At 38.7% G+C, this 12,208-nt stretch overlaps 1 protein-coding gene and 1 long non-coding RNA gene across 3 annotated transcripts in view; both read right to left on the minus strand.

Annotated features, from left to right (window-relative positions):
* The window catches only part of LOC129143307 (uncharacterized), a 425,562-nt gene that overhangs the window by 202,362 nt on the left and 210,992 nt on the right, over positions 1–12,208 (minus strand). The gene's annotated exons all lie outside the window — the stretch shown is intronic.
* On the minus strand, positions 8,821–9,473 carry LOC459638 (14-3-3 protein epsilon-like). The gene has a single exon (XM_054679009.2). The coding sequence runs from the start codon at positions 9,349–9,351 to the stop codon at positions 8,836–8,838; it is 516 nt and encodes a 171-aa protein (XP_054534984.2). The 5' UTR covers positions 9,352–9,473; the 3' UTR covers positions 8,821–8,835.

Consider the following 12,208-nt stretch of genomic DNA (forward strand, 5'->3'; position numbering starts at 1 on the left):
CTAAGAACTCAAGCATCATTAGTCTTAAGAAGATCTCCAGGTGAATCTCATGTGTATCAAGGTTTGAAAAGCATTCAGCTTTGCAACTCAAACTGTGGTCCATGGTCCAGATGCATCATATCACCAGGAAGCTTGTTAGAACGGCAGAATCTCAGGCTCCATCCCAGACCCACTGAACCAGAACCAGCATTTTTAACAAGATCCCCAGGTGATTCCTATATGCATTAAGGCATGAAACACTGGTTTAAAGAGTTTGTGATTAATTCCTCTCTTCTGAGGCATCTGTGCCCCTAATATGAAGTAATAGCACACACATTATCTATCACAGCCTGAGTGTGGTGTGATGTGCCCAGGGCATCTTTGGATTGTCATGAAACATTTATTGTGGTTTGTTCAATGCCTGAGAAGAGTTCTCTGGGCATATAAAAATATTCCTATTAAAGATGTTTCTTTGGTTTCTAAACCAAAGAGGCATATAGTAATATGGTCCCATAGCCATTTGGGGGTGATTTTAAATAGAAAATTAGAGGGTTTCTTTACAAGCCTTACATGCAACTTGTAAGTCAAGGAATGTGTCTGGTATTTATCTCTATCTGGTAGTGCACTCTATTGTGTACTACCCAAGGATCAAGGTACTAACTAAGGCTAAGTTGTTGATTTCACTAGCTCTTTTAGTCATGCTTATTTTTATAGTAACCATGCAAGCAAAATATTATTATGCCAATTTTTTCATAAGAAAACGGAGGTCCAGAGGATTACATTGCCTAAAGTCATTCAACTAATAGATGGCTAAGCAATAATTAATTCAAACTAAGCCACTGAGACCCCAAAGATCAAAATCTTTTCACTACTCCAACTAGATTGCTTTAATTCTGTAAGTTTTAGTGAAGCATCACATATATCCCCTCCTTTATACATCCTCTAAAATGTATAAAACATTCCCTGTCTTCCTATGAATAAATGATAATTGATCGTAACTTTTCCAAACTATCTCTTATCATCTGCTGCCATGCCAAATACCCTGCACTTGGTCCCAAGGTGTCATTCATCTAATTAAAATGCTTATTTTTGGAATAGTCAATTTTGAGTGTTAATAAACTATAGGCAAATTTGATGAGATATGGCATATTTTGGAATCAGATAAAGAATATTTATATGCCATTTCTGGTTCTTTCCTTATCTCTACCAAATTAATTCCATTACAAGCCTTGTCTGGCTACAGAATATTGAACTTTGGCTGTCTGTATCTGTTTATAAATTAAAAGTATGACTTTAGAGTTTGCACATTATTCTGTACTTGATGTATATATGAAGAAAGCAGCAAAATTAAAGTAATAAAGCCTGTCTTTAAAAGGCATTTAGTTACTGTAGTTCTCTTTGGTGGAAAATGACCTTGGCTGCCTCTTTCATGCATCCTTGCATTTGGCTTAGGATGCATAATTCATACAGCAATCAATTAGCTGACTGTAGAGCCTGCAACAAGAGGGAATATTTCATATAAATCATTGCTGGCTAAATTGCTGAGACAATTAATAAAGTAGGAAATCTGTGGACATTAATTTGTAGGCAGCACAAGTTCATCAAAAGCAAATCAGTTTCCTACATATCTTGGAAAGAAATTGCACACAAAGAAAACACCAGATATCTTTTAGTCACCATTTATTAGGAAGGGTTTGATCAAGATAATATCATTTGTTGTTTTTATGAATGTGAACAAGTGCCTAACATAAGTGGCTCATTATGTTAGGTGGCTCATATATTTATTTGGCTTAGGGTACTCAATCAACAATGCCTTTGTATGAATTAAAATACAGCAATCAAATAAGTGTCCCTGCTTGTGCGGCATCTGTAATCTAGCACAGGGATCCTGAAAGTTAAATCTCTTGGAGGCCATGAGGGTTCACAGGGTGGCCAGTACATTTCTCCAAAATGCAAATCATCTCAGCATTCATTACTTGAGCTTCCAATGCTATTTCATCAATTACTTTTATGTGAATTCCACATAATCTCAATAACTTCAATTTGCCTGTTTCATAGAAAGAAGTTTGCTTTTGACATGTATGCTGTCCTTTTTTATTTTTAAGATATTGCTCAAAAATATTTTCAAATCACATTAAGAACACAACAACATCTTTATAAATGACTGATTGCTCAGAGATGTCACATATGTGTTATTTTTATTAAATGAGAAATAAATGTAGTGGCCTTCATATACAGGTAAATGGTTATAATTTGGCTGCACATCAGAGTCACTGGAAGAACTTTTAAAACTTAGCTATGCCTGAGCCCCATCTCCTGGAGCTATTCATTCAATTAGTCTAGTCTAAGGCCGAGCAGTATTTTTTTAACTCCCAAGTTGAGTTGAATGTGCAGGCGAGTTTGGGGGACACATTTATTGATTGCATGGTATTGTATAGTGCAATGTGTCTCAAACTTGAAGCTGCATACAAGTCACCTGCAATGTCTTGTTTACTTTTGGATTTTTATTCAGTAGGCTCAAGGTTAGAGCTGTGTGTCCACAACTCTAACTTTGGTTAACTTGAACTTTGGTTGTCTGTGTCATTCTGATTTTGCAGTAGGTGCTCCTGCTACTACCAGGCCACGCCATACCTGTTTGCAGGCTCTCTGACAGGCCTGGTGACTGCCTCCTTTCCTTTGGCTCCCTTGTCTTTCATCCCAAGAGTATGCACCCTTCACCCACATGGTTTCTCTATTTCCCCTAAGTCAGTGGTTGCTTAGGCTGCCAGAAGCACTGGCCCTCATTCACATTACCTCCTCCCTACCGCAGAAAAGAGCTGGAAGTTTTTTTTTTTTTTTTTCTTTAAACAGAAGGCCTCTGGGCTTGGGTTACCATGCACACTAAAGTAGAGTACTGAAAATGAAGATTAAATGATGCACTTGTACTGAAGGCTGATATTCTCCCAGCATTCCTCTTCCTTCATCAGCTACTCTAGTACTGGCAGCCAAGTCTTTACCCTGTAGGCAGGATGCTGGATGCATCTTCTCTGGGAAGCAGCACAAGAGAAAAGACCTAAAGAGATGAATATAAGGGGCTGCTCCAAAAAGCAACTAACCCAGATTTTCCTGCAGTGAATCTACAATCACCCAGTCCCACCTACCTGTTTATAGCTTCCTACAGCCTTTCCCACTACTCTTAAGTCACAGGTTACAAAAGGATGGAGGGAGTTTTCTCATAAGAAAGATAAAAATTTTAATTTTAAAAACAAGAACAAAAATGAAAAAAAAAAAAAAACAATTTGGAAGCAATAGACCATACAAAGAGGAAAAAAATTGAAACAAAATTAAAATATTATCAATATTCCCAGAGATGGATATGACACCAAAATAACAGGAAACAAGAGCAAAAATGGACAAATGGGACTAAACCAAAACAAAAAATGTTGTGTAGCAAAAGAAACAATCAAAGTGAAAAGGCAACCTAGAGAAAGGGGAAAAATATTTGCAAACTGTATCTGATAAGGGGTTAATATGTAAAATATATAAAGAACTCCTACAAACAAATAGCATGAAGAACAAATGACACAAGTTTTAAAATGGGCAATAGACTCACAGACTTGCAGAGTCATTTCTCCAAAGAAGACATACAAATGGCCAACAAGTATATGAAAAGATGCTCAACATCACTAATCATCAGAGAAATATAAATCAAAAACACAGGGAGATATCACCTCATACCTACTAGGGCAGCTATTATCAGAAAAACAAACTAGCAAATATTGGCAGGAATGTGGTGTAATTAGAATCCTTGTGAACTGCTGGCATGAGTGTCAAATGCTACAGCCACTGTGAAAAACAATAAATAATTTCCTCAAAAATTTAAAAATAGAGTAGTCCTATGATCCAGCAATCCCACTTGTGGTATATATCCAAATCAATTGAAAATAGGATCTCAAAGAGATATTAGCATTCCCATGTTTTTTGTAGCATTATTCACAATAGCCAATAGGTAGAAACAACTTAAATGTCCATTGACGGATGAATGGATTAAGAAAATAATACAACAAATTATTATTCAGCCTTAATAGTGAAGGAAGTCCTGTTATAGGCTACAACACAGATGATCCTTGAAGACAAAATGCTAAGTGAAATGAGCCAGTAGCAGAAGGACAAATACAGCTGATTCCATTTATATGAAGTCTAAAGTATTCAAACTCATAGAAAAAAAGTAAAATGGTGGTTGCCAGAGGCTGGGAAGAGGGAGAAATGAGGAGTTGCTATTTGTAATGGATAATTTTATGTGTCAGCTTGAGTGGGCCACAGAGTGCCCAAGCCTGGCCACTGTCAGACTGGAACTTGTATCCTCAGTTCTCCTGGCTCTCAAGCTTGTAGGATGCAGATCTTGGGACTTGTCAGCCTCCATAATCATGTGAGCCAACTTCTTTTCATAGATCTCTTTATGTATATCTGTCATTTGGTAATGTTTCTCTGGAGAATACCAACTAATATGCAATTTAATGTGTACAGAGTTTCAGTCATGCAAGATGAAAACCTTCTGGAGATCTAGAATGTGCAGACAGTTAACACTACTGTATACTGAAAAGTTTGTTAAGAGAGTAAATTCCATGTTATGTGATTTTTCCATAAGAAAAAAAATCTCAGAAAGATACAAAAAGATGTAGTAATCATGAAATAGGAATGGTTGGTTTTATTTTTTAAAGAAATACAGAGGTTAGAAAATAAAACCAAGGACATTTCTCAGGAAATAGAGCAAAATATGAAGGAGACAAAAGAGAAAGGATAAAAAAATTAGAGGATCAGTTAGATAAGTCTAATATCTTACTAACTGGCATTCCAGAAGAGAAAACAATGATAGAAATGATGATATTATCTAAAAAATAGAAAATTTCCAGAACTAACTGACTTATGTTTCCAAATTGAAAATATACTCCAAGTGCCCCACCCCTTGTATTATGAATGAAAATAGGCTCATGCCAAGAGAACCATCATGAAATTTCAGAACACTGGGCAAAGAGGAGACTCCAAGCTTGCAGGGGATGGTGCAGAGGGGGGAAATGATATATAAATATTCAGGGTTGGGCACAGAGACTCACATCTGTAATCCCAGCACTGTGGGAGGCTGAGGCAGGAGATCACCTGAGGTCAGAAGTTCTAGACCAACCTGGGCAACATGGTGAAACTCTGCCTCTACTAAAAATACAAAAATTAGCTGGGCGTGGTGGTACGTGCCTGTAGTCCCAGCTACTCAGGAGGCTGAGGCAACAGAATCACTTGAACCCAGAAGGCAGGGGTTGAAGTGAGCCAAGAACATGCCACTGCACTCCAGTTTGGGCAACAGAACAAGACTCCATCTCAGAAAAAATAAAATAAAATGAATTTTCAACTTGAATCAAGAAAGTAGCCATATTCCTTTCCCTTGCTAACAAAAACACAACCTTTATATCAAATGACTTTGGACTTCTAAACAGTTTCATTAGAAGCAGGATAATGATAGAAAAATGCTACAAAAATTACAAAGAAAAATGTTTTCCAGTTGCATTAGCTTTCTGTGGCTGTTGCAACAGAAGTATGCTCAACAAGTTGAGTATCCCCAATCCAAAAATCCAAAATCCAACATGCTCCAAACTTTGAAACTTTTTGAGCACTGATGTGATGCTCAAAGGTCATGCTTAAAGGGAATTCTCACTGAAGTATCTCATATTTTTTATTTTCAGATTAGGAATATTCAACCAGTATGTATATTCAAATATTCCAAAATTTGAAAAAATCCCACATCCAAAACACTCCTAATCCCAGGGATTTCAAATAAGGGATACTCAACCTATAGCACAAACTGGGTGGCTTAAAACACCAGAAATTTATTCTTTAATAGTTCTGGAGCCCAGAGGTCTGAAATAAATTGCAGGGCTATGCTCCCCCCAGGGAAAATCTGTTTCTTGCTACTTTCAGCTTCTGGTGGCTGCCCATATTCCTTGGCTTGTGGCTATATCCATCCAATCTCTGCCTCTGTGGTCACATTGTTTTCTCCTCTTCTGTCTGCATCAAATGTCCCTCTGCCTCTCTCTTATAGGGATTACATGATTGCATTTAGGGACCACCATTATAATCCAGGGTAATCTCCCCATCTCAAGAGCCTTCACTTAATCACATACACAAAGACCTTTCCCTTATAAGGCACTATCTTCAGGTTCTAGGGATTAGGATCTGATATATTTGGGTAGTCACTAGTCAGTCTACAACATCAGCTAAGCTCTCAATGGTAAAGATAGGAGTATTTCTAATCTGCCAGTCTCAAAGACTGGCAAATTTGTTAATTTGCTTCCTAATCACTCTTCTCAGGAAACTTCACAAGGATGGGTTCCATTTAGCAAGAAAGAGAAACACCAGGGATACAGAAACAGCGAATCCAACACAAAGGGAGGTGACAGGATTTCCAGTATACAGTAAGAGCGAGGGCCAGAATAAGTTTTGTGTACCAGCCAGGACAACCAGTACAGATGCGTGCTCTGGAGAAGGCATCTGAACAAGTTGGAGCTAATAGAAAACAGGAGATTGATGACTACCAGAGAGTTTGGGGTATAATACATACATAACTTCAAGTAAAATAACTAATACAAAATTGGTATTATCCATAAGCATTGGCAAAAATGAAGGAAAATTTTCCTACCACAATCCTAAGTAGATGTTCAAAATAAAGTCTAACTCGCCCCAGCATATTGTATGTTCTTTTTAATCAAATAGATAGCATTGGTATATAAGAAGTAAACACTGCAATTATTAGCTTCTTCTCCTAGAAATAACACAAAATGCGTAACTGAGACAAAGACTATGTAAAAAGTGAATAATCATAGTACCCAGGGTTTTTTTCATTAATGAAACCAGTAAAAATATAGAGTAGATTGATATTTCTGACTGCTTTTTACAAAGTTTGAATATTCTAAGATAAGAAAGTAGACAAAGGAGACAAAGAGAAATTTAGATGAACACACAGATAAAGCAGAGAAGTCTCTCTTAGTTTGCCACATGTAGGAAATAAATACTGATGTCTTCAATATTTCTTTTATATATATATTTATTATACTTGAAGTTCTAGGGTACATGTGCACAACGTGCAGGTTTGTTACATATGTACACATGTGCCATGTTGGTGTGCTGCACCCATTAACTCGTCATTTACATTAGGTATATCTCCTAATGCTATCCCTCCCCCCTCTCCCCACCCCACAACAGGCCCTGGTGTGTGATGTTCCCCTTCCTGTGTCCAAGTGTTCTCATTGTTCAATCCCCACCTATGAGTGAGAACATGCAGTGTTTGGTTTTTTGTCCTTGTGATAGTTTGCTGAGAATGATGGTTTCCAGCTTCATCCATGTCCCAGAAAGGACATGAACTCATCCTTTTTCATGGCTGCATAGTATTCCATGGTGTATATGTGCCACATTTTCTTTGTTTTTTTTTTTTTTTGCATTTTTAATTTAGGTTTGTTTTATTTAAGTTTAATGCTAATTCCATGCTGTGTTTCAGTAAGAACAATAAAGATTCTGTAGCTGTGGTTCCAGTCAGATATCCAGGAGTACAAATTAGCTTCAAGTTACACATACTGAATAAAAGAGGTTGAGCGAGCGAAGGAGGGGAGGAATGAGGGGAAGGAGGTAGTGGGAGGGGGAAGGAGAAGAAACAAAGAATTGAACAGGCATGCAGGCTTTTCCATACCACCTTCAATGCTAACCTGCTTCAGTGGGAGAGTAAAGTAGGCAAGAATGAGCAGCCATGGATGGTTGAACTGTTATCGGCACCATGCTTTTCAGCAACATTTCAGCACAGTTTGAAACATTTTTTACAGCAAAACCATTATAACTCCCTCCCCAAACGACCTTTAACCGTCTCAGGCTAACACCCAATTACTTTCAAACATTGGTATAAAATACAGTTTAAACAATTAGAAAAATGAAAACTGATACCACTTATGCCTCTATAGTGTGATTAACCTCTCTTAGATGCTTGCATTACCTAGAAGTCTAATGGCTTTCAAATGTAATTTCCATTTCTAATGGTGATCTTGCCACATCTGGCACGGAGACAACACAGTAATGCTGAAAAAGCCTCCATGCAGTCCTGTTAGTGTCTTAAAGAACCTAAAAGCTGGGACCAGTAAAAGCCACAGAAATTCACTCTTGCCTTTAAGAACTTTTGAAAACTGTTTAAAAAAAAAAAAAAAAAAAAAACAGGGAAGGAACCTAAATTCTGAGACCAAATGTAAAAGTCAGATTTGGTGGTTCTCAGTGACAATGGGGAGTTTCCAAGGGGTGGGATGGGGAGGAGGGGGTGGTCAGAGATGGTTTCTCTTGTTGGCTTATGTCTCAATGATTTTTGTCTTCCACGTCCTGCAGCACTTCTTTATTCTGCTCTTCACCATCACCCTGCATATCTGAAGTCCATAGTGTCAGATTATCACGTAACAACTGCATGATAAGTTTAGAGTCCTTATAGCTTTCTTCACTCAGCATATCCAGTTCTACAATTGCATCATCGAAAGCTGATTTTGCCAACCTGCAAGCACGGTCAGGGGAATTAAGAATTTCGTAGTACGGTGGCTCACGCCTGTAATCCTAGCACTTTGGGAGGCCGAGACGGGCGGATCACGAGGTCAGGAGATCGAGACCATCTTGGCTAACACGGTGAAACCCCGTTTCTACTAAAATTACAAAAAATTAGCCGGGCGTGTTGGCGGGCGCCTGTAGTCCCAGCTACTTGGGAGGCTGAGGCAGGAGAATGGCGTGAACCCGGGAGGCGGAGCTTGCAGTGAGCCGAGATCGCGCCACTGCACTCCAACCTGGGAGACACAGCGAGACTCCGTCTCAAAAAAAAAAAAAAAAAAAAAAAAAAAGAATTTCGTAGTAGAATATGGAAAAATTGAGAGCAAGACCTAAGCGAATAGGATGCGCTGGTGGAAGTTCTGTCATTGCAATATCACTAGCAGCTTTATAAGCCACTATGCTGTTCTTCGCAGCCTCCTTCCTGTCATTTCCTGTGGCAAATTCTGCCAGATACCTGTGGTAGTCCCCTTTCATTTTATAATAGAAAACCTTGGACTCGCCAGTGTTAGCTGCTGCAATCAGATGTTTGTCCAGTACATCCAGAATGTCACAACAGATTAACTTTAGCTCAGTCTCAACCATTTGCTGATATTCCCGAATCATTTCTAGCTTGTCTTCTCCTCCCTTGTTTTCTTCTTTCTGTTCAATGCTGCTGATTATTCTCCAGGAGGTTCTTCTAGCTCCAATCACATTCTTATATGCAACAGATAGGAGGTTTCTTTCTTCAACTGTCAGCTCCACATCCATCCCTGCTACTTTCTTCATTGACTCCACCATTTCGTCGTATCGCTCAGCCTGCTCGGCCAGCTTCGCCCGGTACACCAGATCCTCTCGATCATCCACAGCAGCAGTGGCTCCGGCAGGGTCTGCGTGACGGATGGAAGTGGATAGTGTCTCTAACTCTCTCAGCCTCTCGCTCCGCGTCCAGGCCTATATGCCACATTTTCTTAATCCAGTCTATCGTTGGACATTTGGGTTGGTTCCAAGTCTTTGCTATTGTGAGTAGTGCCGCAATAAACACACGTGTGCATGTGTCTTTATAGCAGCATGATTTATATTCCTTTGGGTATATACCCAGTAATGGGATAGCTGGGTCAAATGGTATTTCTAGTTCTAGATCCCTGAGGAATCGCCACACTGACTTCCACAATGGTTGAACTAGTTTACAGTCCCACCAACAGTTTAAAAGTGTTCCTATTTCTCCACATCCTCTCCAGCACCTGTTGTTTCCTGACATTTTAATGATCGCCATTCTAACTGGTATGAGATGATATCTCATTGCGGTTTTGATTTGCATTTCTCTGATGGCCAGTGATGATGAGCATTTTTTCATGTGTCTGTTGGTTGCATAAATGTCTTCTTTTGAGAAGGGTCTGTTCATATCCTTCGGCCACTTGTTGATGGGGTTGTTTGTTTTTTTCTTGTAAATTTGTTTAAGTTCTTTGTAGATTCTGGATATTAGCCCTTTGTCAGATGAGTAGATTGCAAAAATTTTCTCCCATTCTGTAGGTTGCCTGTTCACTCTGAAGGTAGTTTCTTTTGCTGTGCAGAAGCTCTTCAGTTTAATTAGATCCCATTTGTCAATTTTGGCTTTTGTTGCCATTGCTTTTGGTGTTTTAGACATGAAGTCCTTGCCCATGCCTATGTCCTGAATGGTATTGCCTAGGTTTTCATCTAGGGTTTTTATTGTTTTAGGTATAACATTTAAGTCTTTAATCCATCTTGAATTAATTTTTGTATAAGGTGTAAGGAAGGGATCCAGTTTCAGCTTTCTACATATGGCTAGCCAGTTTTCCCAGCACCATTTGTTAAATAGGGAATCCTTTCCCCATTTCTTGTTTTTGTCAGGTTTGTCAAAGATCAGATGGTTGTAGATGTGTGGTATTATTTCTGAGGGCTCTGTTCTGTTCCATTGATCTATATCTCTGTTTTGGAAGCAGTACCATGCTGCTTTGGTTACTGTAGCCTTGTAGTATAGTTTGAAGTCAGGTAGTGTGATGCCTCCAGCTTTGTTCTTTTGGCTTAGGATTGACTTGGCAATGCAGGCTCTTTTTTCTTTCCATACGAACTTTAAAGTAGTTTTTTCCAATTCTGTGAAGAAAGTCATTGGTAGCTTGATGCGGATGGCATTGAATCTATAAATTACCTTGGGCAGTATGGCCATTTTCACGATATTGATTCTTCCTATCCATGAGCATGGAATGTTCTTTCATTTGTTTGTGTCCTCTTTTATTTCTTTGAGCAGTGGTTTGTAGTTCTCCTTGAAGAGGTCCTTCACATCCCTTGTAAGTTGGATTCCTAGGTATTTTATTCTCTTTGAAGCAAAACTACCATCAGAGAATACTATAAACACCTCTACGCAAATAAACTAGAAAATCTAGAAGAAATGGATAAATTCCTTGACACATACACCCTGCCAAGACTAAACCAGGAAGAAGTTGAATCTCTTAATAGACCAATAACAGTTTCTGAAATTGAGGCAATAATTAATAGCTTACCAAGCAAAAAAAGTCCAGGACCAGACAGATTCACAGTTGAATTCTACCAGAGGTACAAGGAGGAGCTGGTACCATTCCTTCTGAAACTATTCCAATCAATAGAAAAAGAGGGAATCCTCCCTAACTCATTTTATGAGGCCAGCATCATCCTGATACCAAAGCCTGGCAGAGACACAACAAAAAAAGAGAATTTTAGACCAATATCCCTGATGAACATAGATGTAAAAATCCTCAATAAAATACTGGCAAACCAAATCCAGCAGCACATCAAAAAACTTATCCACCATGATCAAGTGGGCTTCATTCCTGGGATGCAAGGCTGGTTCAACATATGCAAATCAATAAACGTAATCCAGCATATAAACAGAACCAAAGACAAAAACCACATGATTATCTCAATAAATGCAGAAAAGGCCTTCGACAAAATTCAACAGCCCTTCATGCTAAAAACTCTCAATAAATTAGGTATTGATGGGACGTATCTCAAAATAATAAGAGCTATTTATGACAAACCCACAGCCAATATCATACTGAAAGGGCAAAAACTGGAAGCATTCCCTTTGAAAACTGGCACAAGACAGGGATGCCCTCTCTCACCACTCTTATTCAACATAGTGTTGGAAGTTCTGGCCAGGGCAATCAGGCAGGAGAAAGAAATAAAGGGTATACAATTAGGAAAAGAGGAAGTCAAATTGTCCCTGTTTGCAGATGACATGATTGTATGTCTAGAAAACCCCATTGTCTCAGCCCAAAATCTCCCTAAGATGATAAGCCACTTCAGCAAAGTCTCAGGATACAAAATCAATGTGCAAAAATCACAAGCATTCTTATACACCAATAACAGACAAACAGAGAGCCAAATCATGAGTGAACTCCCATTCACAATTGATGTCTTCAATATTTCTTACTGCCCCTTGCCTTGCTATCCTCTTTCAAGACTCTCCGTTAAGGAGCAATGCTTTTTTGACAATGGTGGGGGTTGAAAGATGTGAAACGGTTAAAGCAAAACTGCCACTACTCCTGCTGACCCACTCCGCAAAATCCCTAAATTCAGAAAGTGCATTCAATCCAGGCCACGATAGCTCATTTCTAATATTTCACTTTCCCTTAAGAGAAATATGTATCAAAAGAAAATG

Source organism: Pan troglodytes, chromosome 13, assembly GCF_028858775.2.
Source record: "Pan troglodytes isolate AG18354 chromosome 13, NHGRI_mPanTro3-v2.0_pri, whole genome shotgun sequence".
Classification (NCBI taxonomy): domain Eukaryota; kingdom Metazoa; phylum Chordata; class Mammalia; order Primates; family Hominidae; genus Pan; species Pan troglodytes.